General features: G+C 38.4%; 1 protein-coding gene across 6 annotated transcripts in view; it reads left to right on the top strand.

Moving 5' to 3' along the window:
• LOC120722020 (vacuolar protein sorting-associated protein 13B-like) overlaps positions 1–18,722 on the top strand; it is a 296,860-nt gene that overhangs the window by 29,434 nt on the left and 248,704 nt on the right. For 5 of the 6 annotated variants that reach the window (XR_005693317.1, XM_040012723.1, XM_040012725.1 and 2 more), the window contains exons 5-12: positions 3,659–3,826; positions 4,714–4,895; positions 5,498–5,672; positions 10,334–10,593; positions 14,378–14,473; positions 15,889–16,011; positions 16,495–16,632; positions 18,509–18,596. Coding sequence is in view for 5 of the 6 variants with exons in the window: in XM_040012723.1 (XP_039868657.1) it covers positions 3,659–3,826; positions 4,714–4,895; positions 5,498–5,672; positions 10,334–10,593; positions 14,378–14,473; positions 15,889–16,011; positions 16,495–16,632; positions 18,509–18,596 (1,230 nt within the window). In the remaining variant the exon portion in view is untranslated. Of the gene's footprint in view, positions 1–3,658; positions 3,827–4,328; positions 4,403–4,713; positions 4,896–5,497; positions 5,673–10,333; positions 10,594–14,377; positions 14,474–15,888; positions 16,012–16,494; positions 16,633–18,508; positions 18,597–18,722 lie in introns of those variants that run through there. The other variant, XM_040012726.1, reaches the window with a different exon arrangement.

Raw genomic sequence — 18,722 nt, 5'->3', positions numbered from 1 at the left:
GCTTTTGTAGTATTAGTTTAAACTGCTAACTAAGGAAACAAAATATCCCATACACACGAAGGCTGGTAATTTCTCCAGCTGAGCCGTTGTTCTGCGTTGGTGCCTTGCTGTACCATGCATGGTTGAGTTCCTTGAATCTCCCACTTTACTATAAGAGGCCCTAGAGCTAACTGAATAGTTAGCATAATTAGACGGCTTATATTGCTGCTTTAGTAAGAATCTAATCATATATTAATGTGTTTCCATAGTACTGCTGGAAAGTTACCTCAGCAGAAGTGAGATCCTTTCACTACTGTCTTTGCATTTTTTTACGTTACAAACTGAAAATGAATAGTGGCTTACTGTATTTTATTAAAGATGCTGCGTTCCACAACAGGAATTGTATTTATGCTTCTGGTTACATTGGCAATAGTGCTAATACCATTTTAAATAACACAGCAATACAACTTCACAGTATATTTAGTGTCTTATGGACTTGTCTTTTTCTTTATGGCTAATAACTGTGGCAAAGCTGATAGTTGCTAATACTTTCCATATACAGGAAAATGGTGAGCATGTACAGTATAGTGTTTCTTTCCTGTATTGCACAGAAGAGACCACTTGGCCTGTTCTTAGATCACATAAAGGAGCTGGTTTTTCCAGCCATTTTATGGTTGAACAGTTTTAAGTGGGCTTCTTCCCTGTGGGCTGCAGCACAGGTGCTGCCTGTGTCAATTGTTTACAGAAGTTCAGAGCAGTGCAATGGCTCACAGGGAGATGGATTGGGGCCTTGGACTTGTTACAAGGCAAGAAGAGGTATAACAAGTGTACAAGCATGCGAGAGAGAAAGAAAGGACACCCTGACATGTGTAAATTAGATCCAGAGAGGTAAATAGCAGGGGGTAAAGTGCTGGTTTTACTGCCCAGGCTGCAGGTGCAACATCGGCTTTCTGACTGACCCCAGAAACACACACACACACACACACACACACACACACACACACACAGCCACATTCATGCATGTAAGGAAGTTGCCAGGCACACACTCAGCTCCACTCAAGACAAGCACATACATGCATGCAAGGCCACGCACAAGTGTCATGAACACACATTAAGTATGAGTTGAGTTCATATTATGTCATCCTCTCTTCCTGCTGCTGTGTTTGGTCAGGCAGCAAACTCATGAGAATTTTGTCAATTGGATTATGCTAATACATAGTCGGGCCTGTGTACAAGTGGCAGAACAGTTAACCAATTCATATAAATATTTTCATCAACAGCACCATTTTGTTCTACTTAATTATTGGTTCTGTTATGCCCTGGGCCAGGCATGTAGATACAGGAAGAAAAACATTTGGTTTGGAAAATAAGGGAAAAGCATTAAAGCTTTATATATTTTAACTTGTAGTGACTGTGTTTAACAGTACTTGGGAGGAATGAATAATGCCATTGGTCCTGTGGTTAGGAGGATTTATTGCTGTATATTTTCATATTTTATGGTCGAAACTCCCCTGTCTGTAATATTTTAAGTTATTTCTTACTTTGTTGAGTAATGACCTTACCATGTATGTTTTTCCTGCAAAGCTTCTGTTTCTGGGCGTCACTGTGGCCATTAGGAGGTACTGGTAACACTGCAGGATGGCTCCCTCAGCTCTGTTGAAACCCAATCTGTCATGCTGCTTTTTCTCTTGTGCTTGCTCTAGGCTACTACATCCACCCACTTCCTCAACAGAAGGACTGTCACCCTCACCTCCCTCAGCCTTTAAAAAAGTTGAATTCTGTAATTTCTAGTTTTATGTATAATTGAGAATCCTTTCTCTTCATAGCCTCAAAATGTGAAATTCACACTCTCAAATGTTTTAAATTAATTAATGCATTACATTTCTAAAAGTTATGACCCAAGTTTTTCCAGTGTAAATTCACAGTGTACTAAATAGTTATTATGCAGGTTGCTCATTGGTTCTTTTTTTTGCTCTTTTTATTACTGGCAGATTTTGTCATGAGACATATTAATACATACACTGCAGCCCTGATCTTTTCTTGGTAATACATACAGAGCCTTTTTTTTTTTTTTTGAGAATTCTGCAAATGTCAGAATTAGTTGGACTGGACATTAAACAGTCATTATGCTACCAGCTCTCTGCTACAGAGTCTCTGTAATGTCTGATTGAACCCATGTGAGAAAACTGCAGGTAATTGTTTGGAGAATTCACATCAAGCAAGTGGGAATATGCAAGTCCTGCCCAGGTGCCACCCCTCACCAAGCAACCCATTTCCATTAGTGTCCTTTTACTTGTGAAAAGGGGAAAAGTTGGAAAAATGCCCAGCCCTGATTATCCTGACCTTTGAGGAGTTCATAAGTTCCTAAATAATTTTTTTTTTTCCCTTCATATTATGGGATTCCTATGACAGGGATTTATTGTGCTTTTAATTGCACTATTCTGTGTATGTACAAAGACCCATATTTTTATGTATGAGTGTGTGTGAGTACTTATTCAGTGAAAGTTGCTTGTGTTTAAGTGGACACAAAGGTGCCTCAGTAGTTTAATGAGCTTGGAAGGGATATAGTTATTGCAATATGTGCATAATTTGGAGTTAAACAGGATTTTACATCTGAGAGAAAGTAGAGCCCTTCAGATTTATTAATACACTGCGATTTAAAGAGCTGCAAATTTTGTTGAGCTTGATTTTATTTTTTCTTCTTTCCTTTTTTGGATAGAAGAATAACATGCCAGAATGGTCTCTTATTTACAAGTCCATAAATAAATAAATAAATAAATACATTTTTATTTATATAGCACCTTTCAAGACAGAATCACAAAGTGCTGCACATAAGATCACAAGTCATAAAAAGATTTAAAAAGAGAAAATAAAACGGGCATAAAATTAACCAAAAGCAGTTTTAAAAAGGTAAGTTTTGAGTTGTTTTTTAAAAACATCTACTGAGTCCACAGTTATTAATGCTTGGGGGAGAGAGTTCCACAGTCTAGGGGCCACAGTGGCAAAAGCTCTATCACCCTAAGTCCTCCTCTTAGTGTTTTTTATAGCAAGTAAGCCCTGATCAGATGACCTCAAAGACCTGCTAGGGACATAGGGCTGTAGCAGATCAAAGTTGTAGGCAGGTACCAGTCCGTGCACAGCTCTGTAGGTCAAGACCAGGATCTTAAAATCAACTCTAAATTTAACAGTAAGCCAGTGTAACTGAGATAATAATGGTGTCACATGTGAGTACTTGGAGGATTTTGTCAAAAGCCTAGCTGCAGCGTTTTGCACAACCTGCAGACGATCCAGAGAACCTTTGCTTAAACACATAGACAGCGAATTACAATAATCCAAGCGTGACGAAATAAAAGCATGTATAGCAATCTCAAGTTCAGAGCGAGATAAAATCGGGCTTAGCTTAGCCACATTTCTTAAATGATAAAAACAAGACCGAACCAGAGATTTCACATGCCCGTCCAAGGATGGCAGGGGTCAGTGGTACGGAGTCTATACTACACACTATGGAATGTAGCTCTAGTTTTTACTCTTTATTGTGTCTCAACACAAATGTAATCTTTCATATATCTAATATGTCCTTGTCCATGCGTTTTTGGGTCCTGGTAATTAGGTTTATTGTCTTTGTGTCCATATTTTATGGGTTAATATGATTCTTATGTTTTAACCTGTGTGTTTGTAGGCTATGTCCAAAGTCTGATCAGACGTGTGGTGAACAACGTGAACATTGTGGTGAATAACCTGATCCTTAAGTATGTGGAAGATGATATTGTGCTGTCAGTCAACATCACCTCAGCAGAGTGCTACACAGTGGATGATTTATGGGAAAGAGCCTTCATGGACATTACTGGTGAGCAATAGCCTCTTAAATTCCTTGGTAATTAGATTAACTAACTAGTAAACATACTGAGATAGTAGCCCCTATAGTAAACATTTTAATAATTAGTTTTAAAAAAGGACAAACAAATGTAAAGATGTCTCATTTTTAAAGCCAATACTTGAGAGAAGGATATAGTATGCAGATTGAGATATAGTATGCACATGTATGTACAATATATGTAAATGTAGCTTGTTTCCTTCAGGCCTTGTGCTCATATGCATTTACTCTATATGTTGTCTATTATATTATTATTATTATTATTGCAAATAGCACTGCCTTAAAAGACCGACAACAATGTTCAAATTTCTGGCACAGCAGCAGAGGGAGAGCTTTTCCCTTAAAGTACATCATCATTTGTTGTTTGGGTTTAGCACAGGTGATGTTAACAGGAATAAGCCCTATGTAAAGAGTGCTAGAATTGTGTCTAGAAAAATAATGGCTGCTAATGTGAATCGTCCAACATCAATTCAAGTGTCAATGAAGTTTCTGGAAGTTGCTGGGAAGAGGAAGAGGAAGTGTTCTTCACATACTTCTTGAAAGCAACTAGTGAGTACTGTAATGGTTACTGGCACTGTTTAGACAGTGAAATAATTCTGGGAATAGATCCTGTTATCATTCTGCCAAGGGTGAGTGAATCAGTGTCAAGTGAGAACCTGATGATGTGTGGCCAACCAAGACACACACACACAAACAAACTCTCTGAGCTAGCTCTCTATTTTAACTAAATCCCTGATAATGAGAATTTGCTGTCAGGAGCTGCTCTCTGTTAGTGTGTGCATAATTTAACTTGTTTGTTTTTAATGATACCTAATTTTGTTTTAATCCTTTTTTCTTCTCTTGCTTTTTTCTTTGTGCAGCTCCAGAGTTGGTCCTAAGGAAACTGATCAACTTTGCTGACTGCACCGTGTGTTTGGACAAACGGAATGCTAGCGGCAAAATTGAGTTTTACCAGGACCCGCTCTTGTACAAATGCTCCTTCAGAACACGCCTCCATTTTACATATGACAACATCAACTCTAAGATCCCATCTGTCATAAAAGTGAGCCAGCCTGTGATTTTAGGAATAACTCTATAACTGCCATCATCTTAGCAAAGCTCAAGGAAATGTTAGGGGTTAATATAATTTCAATATGCTGTTGTCTGAAGATTCCATATGATGGAAAAACTTACAGTTCTATTAACAGTTTACAGATGTCAAAGATTAATGTGGCTGACTTTTGTTTGGGCAGCTGTTCTCACATCAATAGCAGGATAATGACTAATATCAGTGAATTGTTGTCAACCAGTGACTTTAAATATATGTGGAAGACAGCTGCTTGTTTTGGGAAGATTTTACTTCCTTCATGAAAATCTAAGGTACCACTAGAAATGATCTGAGACACGACTGAAGTAAAATCGGTGTTAGAATTTTAAGTCAAGTGCTGTTAGTACATACTTTTTGGGGGTACTAATCCATTTTGTATAACTGCGAACACTTAGTTGGACAAAAGCTCTTCTACACTAAGATTTGTTTAGAACAAATATTTAAAAAGTACTGGAATTCTAAGAGAAGATGATAGATGCGTTCTGTATTTTTCATATAAATCTGTGCATTAATCGGATCAAATATCAAAATCTAATTTATAGCTAACTATTTCTCAGATCCATACCATGGTGGAGAGCCTGAAGTTGTCCATTACCGATCAGCAGCTACCCATGTTTATACGAATCTTGGAGCTAATCATTGCTCTTTACTATGGGGAAATCGGAGGACACAAAGAGGATGAGGGTGAAGAAGGCACTGGGCATGCAAGGGATTCTGGAGCAAGTTCACCTGGTGAGTGAGATTTCTTATGGAAAGCAACAGTAATTCTCTAACACTTTGATTGGTTTGTTAATGTTTTATGTTTAAAACAAGTTTTAAGACAGTCCACAAAAATTCAGTATCATAATAGTAATTAATTATAATTCCGTATCATAATAGTTCTAAACAAATTGTCGTTTTTTTAGTAGCTAATTGAATTTCAATTTTAGACTTGATCACTAACAACAGCTAAAGCATACATATGTTTTGCTCTATGAACATTTCAGTGGCTAAGTGTGCTTCTTATCACCATAGCATGTTTGAATCAAGTGACATACAAAGCAAAATAAATCAAATTTTGCATGGTCTTACTTCATGGTCATCCCATGACTCTGCATGTTGCCTTATTCCGATCAGGGGCTTTGTCTTTTTTATATGTTGCTGTTATTCCTAAATGGGACATTTAACATCGCTTTGACCATGGTGTGCGCTCCTCCTGCTTTTTCCACAAACAAAATCTGGAGCGTATAACTCGATACAGACCATTGTCATCAGGCCTGATCATCTCCATGTGGTTGGAAGCAGGAGAAAGCAGGATAAGGAGAAGAAACTAGGTTCTAGGAATCAAACACAGGTCCACCTCTATCTTTCTAATTGGAGCATATGGTAAATCACACTGCTTATGTCCAGCTGTGAAGCAAAACGCATAGGTGCAGTTGTTTAAAGGCAGACACTGAGTTGTACAAAATTGAACACTCACAAAACTGCACTCATTGACATATATTTATACAGTATACTTTGAATAACTGTGGTTATTTAAAAAAAAAAAAGACATCCCTTTTCCCCTGAACACCCATCTCTTAAAATGCTCATGTATGAAGTGTCAAGTCCTTCTGGGATAAATCGGCCTCTCTAGCACCAGGAGCAAATTATGGTGGAATAGAAGTAGTGGGCAGTGGGAGCGTAGACAGCCCCACACACGGCCCTTTCCTCGCTCGCTCTAACTCCCTGCCTCTTGGCGTGGAACTTTCGTTGCAAGTTGGCGCAGCTTCCAGTTCAGTGTCCAATGCCAGATGTAAGAGTCGGTGTCATGCTACTGCTATGCGGAGCCTCTGAGAATGAATTAGTATCCCATCACAAAAATATACAAGAGGGGACCAGCTCTTGGAACCTGAGCACCCCCAGATCTTGTTATGCTGGAAGTAATCGTCAGAGTGAAGAAGCTGGAGGGGGCAGGGGGGCAATTGTGTGTATATGCACTGTAATAAGTAGGTGTGTGTGTTGAGAGGGCTCCAAACATATTCATAAACATGATTTTAAATGTGTGCATTTCAGATTTATGAAATAAAGCTGATTTTTTTCCCTCCTGGAAAAAAAATAAGAACAATAAAGCTAAAATCATTCTTTTTATTCTTTTTAATGACAAAATATAATTTTCCAAACCAGGACAGACAGCCATACATTGAGTCGGAGCACTACACTTGTAGAGACTGAATTGGCTTTCATGCATATTTATTGTTCGTGGGTTATAGTTTGTAGGAAACAGTCATTGTTACATGATTGCTGGAATATGATACCAACATTGTGCATAGTACTTCATAACATTCATTGATTTCCCATAGGCTACTTGAGTCTTGCTGCATATTCTGGTTCCACTGGCCTGTATGTGCGTTTCATTTATTTACTCTTGCTTTGAGTTGGCTTTTGTAACTGATACTGTTGCACTGATTGAATTTTCCTAGTGTTTCTTTGTTTGTTTGTTTTTTTTATAAAATGAGGTTTATTTGTGTGAGGGTGTATATATGTGGTCAAAAGATTGAGTTGAGAGTAAGGAATAAATTCTGTATCTACTGTGTAATGTATTAATAAGCCATGACTTAAGTGGTCTGTTTTTAAAAAAAAATTTCAAAGGGAATATTAATTTTTCCCACATGTGAAGGTGTTTTTCTTTTTGCCAATTATTGAAGTGGAAAAAGCCTTGTAATGTGTTTATGTGCCCATGATTCACTGTGGCCGCATGTTGTTTGTTTGAATCGTTTCCTTTTAGGTAAGAGCCAATGTCTCATTAATGAATAGGCTTGTTAGGTGAAGATTGTGCGATATTTGTGTGTCACTAACCAAAACAACCCTTCGGTTAGGATTACATGGCTAGTTTTCTTACTGTCTGAAATTCAGTGAAGTCTGAGAAAAACACTAAAGAATTAAGTGGTTGGAAACATAGATGACTAACATGCTTGGATGGACCAGCTGGTCACAGCAGTGAAAGTTGTATGGTTTCAAGAAGTATGTGAAGAATTATGCACTGAGGACTGTGGCTGCTGAAGTGTGGCAGGGTGTGTGCATCTCTGTGTAACATACATGAGCCCTTATACTTGTTACTTTTCTCCAATATCATATGTGCATGTGGATGGGACTTGGTGTTTAGTGTTTGCTTTGTAGGAGGGCTTAGCCTCCATGTCCCTTGAAGTGTGCTCAATGGAAAGGACCTTCACACAGGAATCAACCAGAAACCACAGGCTGTGTCAGTGTTACTAACCTCAAGTAGCTCTCTAGTGATAATACATTGGTATGACAGGACATTGTTTCTTTTTTTGTAGTGTTACTGTGAACATGGGATGACCATTGAATTGAGTGGTTTAGTGGTTTCTGCTATTAGAGTTAAAATTGCTTTTACGGTAGTATGATGTTAATGTCATGCTGGTAGCAAAAATGGTGTAAGTAAGTTCAGTCATGAAAAAAAAAACGTCGTTATGAATGCATTGCACTATGGTATGTGTTTTTTGCATCAGTGGTTATCTGTTAAGCTTAGATTGAGTCTTAACATGTATGCATGTCTACACAAACACCTGCACTATCAGTAGATAGGAGTAGCCTTCACTGAACGGTCAGGTAACAGTCCACCTCTCCCTCTATAAACATGGAGGGACATCTACTGGCCTGTGAGAGCACTGCCTCTTTTTACTACTTCCCACTCACTTTCTGTGTCACTGTCTCTTACACCGAATCCTTTCCTAGCTTAGGCCTACCCTGCTGCTTGAAGACTCTGGACTAAGAGAAACCATACATGACGCTGACTGTCATGCAGTTCTTCTGAGCTCTACTTAAGGATATATGGACATATGTTCATAGAGTGCTGCAATACATACATTGTTAGTTGGCAGACACTGATTGTACTCCCAGAGCAGGGATACTTCACACCTGTGTGGTCATAGTGCTCAACGCCAAGGCAGCATACATTCTGGCCAGACTACATCATCGTTTGGGAATTTTTCACTCACTTCTAAGGCTTAATACTTCAAAGTGTCCTTAAGCTGCTCTGTTTTGATCACTTGATTGGTGATTGTGCTTTTATTTTGATTGCCTTGTAATTCAAATGTAGACTTCGTCAGGCTGTGATGTGAAGTGAAAGAGTATAACTTGTTAAACTGACACCTCAAAGGCTTCCTTGAGTAAAAACAAAAAAAAAAGGAATGAGCGATGGAATCAGGCAGGGAGATTGGGATGGAAAGACAGATAAAAAAGCCATAACATGGGATTTCCAGCTGCCAATTCACAAAGTGAAAGATTTAATTAAAATATGTCATAATTTTCACCGCCTTACCCTCTGGGATTCCTAAGTTGTGACCTCACGGACAATATTGTTTTCTCGTAGAGGACGTGAGGCCACAAGGAATGGAATTACACATTCTTATGTATTGACATCAGCTTCCTCTATCCCAATGTGTATGGAAACATACATGATGGGACCAGTTCAGGGGTCAGGATCAGGAATGGATGGGTGCATGGTGGTTTTTTGACTGCTCAAATGGTAATTGGAGAAAAAGTGAAGACTTTTGGTTGTTTTTGTAAACCTACCCCGACAACTTGCCACTCTGTGGATTTTCTACAAAGTAGCCAGTGCTTTAGTCAGCTCCACCCCATCTTCCCAAACTTATAGTTAACACTATTGCTAAGTTTCACCTACGCTCCTAGCCAAGCAGTGTTTATGCTAGTGGCTCATAGTTACCTGGACTCCTGCATGGCCTCCATTTTAGTAGTTGGCTTCTTACCAAACATGTGATTTGACCACACGCATAACTGAAATTGGCCTGTGCTGTTGGGTCCAGCACAGACTGCCTTGACCACTGGGTCCAGTCAAAGCCCTCCTCTGTCAGGATGCTGGCTGACAGCCTTTGCCCTCTGGCCTCTGCTGGAATGAACTTCCTCTTGCTCTGTGGAATTCATGCAGCACTGAGTTCATGTAACCCACAAATACTTACACACCTGCCTGCTGGAGCGTTGGCAGAAACTACTGTGAAACTTCCTTGTTCTCTGCTGTTTATGTGTGTTCTGTTGACAGCTGAAACAACTTGCTAGAATTAAAATGCCCCGAAGGAAAGGGTAAATTAATTTAGTGTGCCGCCCTGCATACAGATACTTCCATTATCTGCAAGTTTCCCCTCTCTTTAACCAGGTTGTATTCAGAAACTGCCACTTTAAATGCATTTACCTGTTGGGGTAAAAGTGTGCTAAAAAGGAATTATGTCACTGTTTTGTTTTGTTTGTTTTTGTGTGTGTGTGTGTGTGTGTGTGTGTGTGTAGGGGGGGGGTTGCTGATATATAGATTTTTCTCTTTTACTGCAGCTAATTCAGCTGCAGTAAAATCCTAAGTTTATGTTTAAATGATATCTAATTAAGACTTTTATCTCCTTCAGGAATGGATGTAGATACGGAAAGGCGACCTAGCCAAGACCTCTACATACAGTCTGATAATCCTGATGAAGCAAACCAAGGTTGGGTGTCCTGGGCTTGGTCCTTCGTTCCAGCCATTGTAAGCACAGAGGAAGAAGGAGAGGATGGTCTCTACCAGCAGCGAGAGACGGGAAGCATCCCCAACAGCTCCCAACTCCACACACCCAAAGACCCCATTGTTTCCATAGGCTTCTACTGCACCAAAGCTTCTGTTACCTTCAAGGTAAATAAGATGTTTGATAAAATAAAATAAACACATCACCATCTTAACTTAAATGCAAAATTATGTTTCGATATGAAATAAATGTCCATTTCCACAGCAGTGGATTGAGCATTCATTGGACTTGTGTTAAGCCTGTGACGCTGCTGCTGTTTGTAATATAGCAAGAGTCCATTTATCATTTAGAACAAAGGATTTAACTAAATACTAGCAAATTCTGGAAGTAACCGTCACACTGTAAGGAAAAAAAAAAAAGCTTAAGATGAAAGGAGAATGGCCTCTACAACAGTATAATGATCCTAACCAAGCCTCAATAGGCTCAAGCTGAATGTTTTGGAATGGCCTTCAGTCCTCCCAACAAAATATCAATCAAAATAATACAGAACTGGAAGCATTTGAAACAAGAATAAGAGAAAATCCCATAAACAAGAAATGAAAGACTCCTCACAACTACAAAAAGTATTTACAAGCTAGGATATTTTCCTAGAGGAGGTTTTACTAAGTACTGACCATGAAGGGTCATGGACTATATGTAACCCATTGGCTTCTGTAGTCTCAATTTTAAAGCCTCAGTTTAAGCTGTTTTGGCTCTTTTGGAGCCAAAGTAACCATATTTCGATGTTGGATTCATAAATTGTATGGGTGCAATGCACAGACCCGGATACTGGCTAGTTAGCGCTGAGTAAAACAAGTAAAGTAAAGTCAAGTAAAACACTAGAATTTCACTTGGCAGAAATGAAACACAAACTCTTTTATGATCCGTGCCACACAGGAACCTATATAGTTTTCCAGATAAATGCTCCAAACTGCACCAACATCGCGAGCAGGGTCGAGAGGTTTATTTTAGTCACTCGAAATATTGAAGGTGAGGCCTATCAGACAGCTGCCTGTGGCTACAGCTGCCTGTGGCACACCTGTCAATAAAGCAACCACAATCCTTACTTTCAGCCTTATCAGTATCTGCATCTCTGTTTTTTCCCCCCCTACATCACAGTTGTTACAAAGAGAGAAAATATGCACCGAGCTCAAAACCATACTCCCTACCCTTGAATAATCCTTTTACTTCTGTTAACTTATTTTAACATTGAAAGCTTTCACTGGGGGGGACTTGCTTTTTGTACATTTCGGATATGAGGTAATTTTTTTTACCACTCTGCCATTGTAAAAGAACCAATCTGTCAAGAATCTGTTATGATTTCTACATTTAGGATGCCTTTAAATTAGAATTTTTTTGTCTTCAGTGCATTATTGTCACTCTCACTGGCCACCACACAGTTGCATATTTTAATTTAATGGTCAGTTTCATCTTAAGTCTCAAAAACTGCTTGATCCTCAGGAAGCCCTAATCCTCTTTGTGTTTCTGTGTGCGGTATAGGGGAGGGCAGTATAACCGCTAACTAGCGTCTCGGGTCACATTAATGTTTTAAACATTATACATGGTATGATGACTATTCAGAAATGGACCCCAAGCTTTAATCCTGCCTGCTCGCTCAGAATAGTTGGAATTCATCTGTGTTTCCTGTCAGATTCAGGCACTTTAGATCACATTACTGGTCTTGTGTGTGTGTGTGTGTGTGTGTGTGTGTGTGTGTGTGTGTGCGTGTGTGCGTGTGTGCGTGCGTGCGTGCGTGCATGCGTTTGTGTGCGAGAGTGTATATTACTTGACGGTGTGTGATCAGTAAAGGGGAGGTTTGTCTCAGGCCAAACAGACTTGTGTTTTTCTAATAATGTTTAAATTGTTCCTGTATTGTTTGAGTTCTTTTAATCAATTAATTGCCTCTCGTCTGCAATAATTGCACACAGCTGAAAGGATGGTTTTTAAAGCGTTCTTGTCTCTTTCCTACAAGGAAGTATTTAGTATGAAGGAATTTTCATGTCTTTGAACAGCCACTGCTTCAACCTGAGTTTGACATGAATGTGAAATCAGAGAGGTATTTTTAGATTGCTGACGCATTACTCCTCAGATCTCTTTGATTAGAAACATTGGCAGTGTAATTTAATGACTTTTACTCACATAATGCATAGTTTAGCACTGACCATTTGTTCCCCTCTTTTACTTTTGCATACTTGCCAAACTCTCATTACATGCCAGACCTCGTGCCATTTTTCATTTGAAGAAACATTGTTTCTTTAGATTGTTTCTCTTAATTATAGAGCCAATAGTCGAATTCAGTTGCTTCCACAGTTGGTTTTAAAACCAAACCAGTGATCGATCCATGTTACAAGGACAGTGTTTACTGTTTTTACATTTTAAAGATACCTCATAGAGAATAATTTGATTGCATTCTACTCTAAATTATAATAAATGGGACTTTATAGGAAAGATATTGGCAGCCGCAGCTTTGTGTATTTGTGCTACTAACCCGTCTTCTGTCAGCTGTGTCATTTCAGACTTGGGTACAGTCAGAAATGCCCCAACAGACTAGATTGAGAACTTCTATATTCTTACTGGATGTACATTCATAAGGTTTGTCTGCTAATTTGCAGTGATTTACTGTCAGTGCCACTGTACGCTGATCTGGGCAGACAGATCTTGCCATTACTCACTGGGACTCTCAGGTTGGAGTCAGGTGGCCCCTGCACGTGATTAAACCATCAAAATTGAAAAAAGGGGAAGGGAATGAGGGCGAGAGAGTCTGCTCCATCAGTATGGATAATAGGGCACAGCTGCTTTTTCCTCTACACCTGCTTCCTGTTGAATGGGTTAGGGTCTGCACATTCTGCACTACACCCACTGTTTTGAAAGTAGCCAACCTCAGAAGCATTGCGTTGAACCCTTCTCACCCTGGCCGACTAGTTTTGACCAGGTGCTCTCTCTGTCTGCTGGCTGTCATGCAATTCTTCTCAGCTCTACTTAAAGATATATGGAGATATGTTCATGAGCTTGTGTGGTGCAATACATATATTCTTAGCTGGCAGACATTGATTGTATTCACAGAGCGGGGATATTTCACACCTGTGTGATCATAGTGCTCAACTCTAAAACAGCATACATACTGGCCAGGCTACATACTTGTTTGAATTATTAAGCCAAAGAAGTGAGTGAGAAATTCCCCAGTGGCCCTTAAGCCTGGTCTGTTTTGACCAGGTGCTCAGTTTCTCTCTTCCTCTCTACTTCCACTATTACTCAACAACCAAAATTAATATTCTGCTGAACCATTCCCCTTTTATAGTCAGTTTACAAATACAATAAATTGCACATTTCATTTTCCCCTTGGTATGTGAATCGCTTTAGTCATAGTTTTATAGTCATCCCACTAAGGCCAGAGTCTCCTCCAAAAGCAAGGAGGGGATGTCCTGTGGGTTGATGAATGTTCTTGGAATCCAAACAGCACTACAGCTAGCATCTAGTCTCTAATCTAAGAAAATCTTGTTTGGATGCCGTTGTTGGTGGTTTTAACCATTATTTTTCTCTAGTTCTTCACATCGGACACTTCCAAAACCTTTGCTTATTTTTCAAATCATGCATTTGTTTTAACTGTCGGTGAAACCGTTAATGTCCTCGGCTAACATTTTGAATAAACTGGCCTTTCTCTCATCTAATTTTATTATTTCAAGTTTATTGCTGCAGTTCTTCTTTGATCCTGCCAAATCACGGCAGGTGAACTATTTAAGACATCAGTATTCATCATCCAATACTTTCATTTTTTGGGGACACCAAGTATATTACTGTTTAATTAAAAAAAAAAAAAGAAGATGGAAAAAAATTAATTATTATTCTTTTCTTGTACTTTTCATGTTTATGTATAAATTATATTTAGTCTTTTTATTTTTATTTTTCTCTTAGTTGACAGAGACCCAGTCAGAGAGTAGCTACTATAGTCCTCAAAAGGTCAAATCCAAGGAAGTCCTGTGTCTAGAGCAAGAGGGAATCACGATTGAGGTAAGTTTAAGTTTATAGTTTCCCCTATCATTTGTGATGTAGTGCATTGTTGTGGGGCTGAACGGAGATAGATATGAATTTTACTATACTCAGTTACACTAAACTGTTACAATTTTTAGCTAATGAGTTATCTGCATATTGTAATTTTTAATTGATGTTGTCATTGTAGAAATGAGAGAAAAGAAAGTAAATGCTATGCATTTATTCTTGAGGAAAATGTGACGTTTTTATCCTGATGTAGATTTCAGCCCCCACCATGAATTGTTCCACAACAGTGGCATTTACTATTATCCACTCTGAACTTTGTTATCTATCACGGCATGGGAAGATCAGTAAAGATACTATTTAGTTACTTACTCATTAGTCACAGTTTGGCTGAAGTTCCTGTTAAATCTCTCCATGAGTACATGAACGAAGCCTTGTCAACTCACTAATCTTTAGCTTCTTGTACACACACCGGAATCTGAATCAAGCTCACATCTGATCATTTACCCATTTTCCCTCATAGAGAATAGTTTTAAACCCTTTTCTCTGATTACCTGGTTGGAGTAAGAAAGGGGTTTTGTGCCCCTGAGATTTCTACCAGGTGTGAAAAACAGAGTTTTCCAGTTCCAATTTTTATAATTTATGCCTAGTCTCAACGAGAGAAGTCGAGCAGCTTGAACTAGAACTAAATATGAGTGTTGAAAGGAAAGGGGGCGTCTGGCAAAAAAGGGGAAACTAGGCCTTATAATAATTGTATGGGGAAACATAAAATGTTTTATTAGATTCTCTGTTTAGCTATCTGCTGGGTAAAGCAAAGACACAGAGAGAAAAGAGGGAAAACCACACCTTTGTGGTTGTAGTAGCTGCTGGACTGCTACTGCACTGAAATATGCATCACTCTCAGTCGAAAAGAGAAGCTGCCTTGCTTTTCTTTTTTTTTCTTTTTTTAAAATCATGACAAAATGAGCCCGCAACCTCAATATAACCACAAACCAGTATAGCATGACTAGTCTTGGTATCCACTATTTTGTCAACACTACATTATACATTTAAAATCTATAATAATTTAGTAGTTAAGTTGGTCAAAGAACATCTGTGAATTATTGAAGTCTTCTGTTGTTTATTCCCATTGGTGTCAGTGGATTGTTTTAAGGCCCATAGATGCCTGGTGTTCTCTTGGCAGAGACTTCTGCAGATTAACAAATAAATTCCCTCATCATTTAGTAAAGTTATTATTGTTGATTATAATCAATTATTCTATTAAAAGACAAAGACACACACACACACACACACACACACACACACACACACACACACACACACACACACACACACACACACACACACACACACACACATAATATGCACACTGTGTCCACTGTGTTCTTGGTGTTAAATCTGAGCTGAGTCTTTCTTTGATTTTATTTCAGGTGCTCATGATGGGGGAGCCCTTCTTTGATTGCCAAATCGGTTTTGTGGGATGTCGGGCACTTTGCCTGAAAAGCATCATGGGTGTACGAGATTTTGAGGAAAACATGAACCGCCGTGAAGAGGTGAACAAAGTATTTGTAAAAGATCACATTAATATTAACTGAGAGTTAAAATTCTAGGAACTTTGAGAAATATTAAAAGAATTTAAAAAGCCCCAAACACTCAAGCAATGTCCCAGCAGCCTCCAGTGTCAGCAAGAGGTTAAAATCTTGTGATGAATTTGATTTTTAGTAAAGTTCAAGGTCCCCTTTAAAAAAAATATAGAACGGAATATAATATAATATGTTATAATATATATATTAACAAAATTAGCATTTTTGCTATATTAAATCAATAATGGGGTCAACTGAGCTTTTTCCCTTTTTTATGAATATGAAATAAATTATCAGATTTTGCTTTTTAGGTGTTTGTTGAGTATATAAACATTTTATTTTAAAAGATCTTTCTGAATTTTGTTTGTTGTATGGATTGTATTGTTTCTTCAGCCTGAAATGTGTCCTCTTTGATATTCACATTTGTCTTTGAATTTGTCATTTTGTGTACAGGATGCAGTGTTCTTCAGCTGTGGGGACAGTCTCAGTAGTAAAGGAATGACATATCTCACCAACTCTCTTTTTGACTATCGGAGCCCAGAGAACAATGGAGTCAGGGCTGAGTTTATCTTGGATGCTGCTAATCACAAGGTCACAATAACCAGAAGTCTGTGCTATTTTACCCAAAAATATTAGCCCCCCCCAACAGAAAAAAAACCAAAGTGGAAATTACTGCCTTTTTCTGGGATAGATGGGCAAAATGCAGTAGCAGACTATGTTGCGATCCTCAGAAAACATTTACCTTACTTACAGTAAACAGTAAGACAAACATTGCAATCAAGTATTTAACCAAATGCAATATGGCTGGAACAAAACTCTCTGACCTTTGCTGGTCATTTACACAGTTTTAATTAAATGAAGCACCTGTAGCATGCACCCAAAAAGAAACAGTCTTTACTCTTTGAATAGAGTATAGTTTAATTATATTTAATATTTATATGTTTTTATATTGTTTGTTTCTTCTACAAAAGTTTAATTGATCTATTAAAAAATAGTAATACTAATTTAGTGTAGTAGAGGAATCTTTTGGTTGTCTAAGTAGTGCTGCTGAAGCCATCATTCTGATAGCTCTCAGCTCACTTCATCAGCCTTTGCAGCTCAAGTGTTGACTCTACTTTGAAATATTCATGACCCTCGATGATGCAATTGTTTGGAAATCCAGCCATCCATCTCTTCATGCATAAAGCCTACAACTCAGAGGTTTCAATGTTGATTCATTAGTGGTTTTGAAACCAGCATGGCTTTGATCCATAAGAATGCAAGAGCTATTAGGGACCTCCTAATAAATATTACTCATTAACCTGCCAGTCTGATAAGGCTAGTCTGAAATCTCTGTTTAGAGAAACTGTGGGCAAGTTTGGGGTGGGGTGTTAAATGTGTAAGGGGGGCCTGTGTAATTCTTTCTCTCAATTTCCTGCTTGCTCACTCATTCTGACTGTTTATCAGTGGTTTAGTGTGGTGTAGAAATATAAAAATACTGTGGAAGACAAGGTCAGTTGTTCTTGACCTGCAGACTAATGATGATGAGCCGTGACCGATACACTAACTCCCAGGTAGTTAAAATGAGACAAATTGGATGTTTTTATCCTATATCTCATTTTCATTTGTAAATAATGACCTAAAATAAATAGCATGGCTATGTAAGAATGCTTTAGTAGTTAGCTTTGTCACTCAGGTGAAGCCTTGATGTGACCAGCTGGGATTTTTCTCAGTGGGGTGTATATGTCTTTATGTGTCCACTATGTTCTTCTTTGCATGGACTGTAGGCCCTGTGTGGTCAAAAAAACAAAACTGATGAGGTCTTCCTCTAATTTTTTTAATAGTTTTTTTTAAACATTAAATCAATTGTTGTGTAACTTAGTTACAAACTCATTGTTATTATGAATAACTCATTATGTTCTGCAGACTTTTTGCTTACGGGTTCATTGTGTGCTATTAATAGCTTGTACAATAAATTATGAATAACATTTCACAATTTTCATAATGACCACATCAACCATAATCACAGTCATACAGCTTTGATTTGTTAGGAAAAGTCTTATCATCAAGTAGATAAGATATATATTTCCTTTGGCATATATCCAGCTGAATGAGGAAACTTTCAATTTCTTTTATCAGTAGCCTTTTACTCAATAAATAATAGACTTGGTATCTGGTCAATTCCTTATTTAAGCGTCGTTATTATGACTGAACGTACTGCTTTTTGCACGAAAAAATCAGTCAAAGAAACCAGACTAAGTTAGCACTTTTTAATACAGGTAATATTACGGACTTCCCTAAAACAAACAAATAAACAAAAGACCCTCTAAATATCCAGCTAAGTGGATCAGTGCTTAGTAACTCTTTATCTCTAATTTGACCCCCACCACCATATCTCCCTTGACCCCAGTCATTGCCACTCTTTAAGGCTATCTGCTTATTTGCTCCCTTACTGCGATATTTACCCAGCTCTACTTTTGTTTGACAGGAGACCTATACAGAGATAGCGGGCATGCACCGTTTCGGTGCTTTCTACATGGATTATCTCTACACAATGGAGGACAGCAGTGGCAAAGGTATTGTTCTAGTTCATTCTCTCTTGCAGAGCTTGTTTGGTCACCTTGCCACCTCTTCTCTCTTTTTCTTTTTATCTGTCATGTTCCCATTTTCTCTGCCTGGTTCACCCTTTCTTTCTTTCGCTC

Source organism: Simochromis diagramma, unplaced genomic scaffold (assembly GCF_900408965.1).
Source record: "Simochromis diagramma unplaced genomic scaffold, fSimDia1.1 OVJJ01000618.1, whole genome shotgun sequence".
Lineage (NCBI taxonomy): Eukaryota > Metazoa > Chordata > Actinopteri > Cichliformes > Cichlidae > Simochromis > Simochromis diagramma.
The sequence above is the reverse complement of the archived record's forward strand: the minus strand, read 5'-3'. Positions and strand labels throughout refer to the sequence as shown.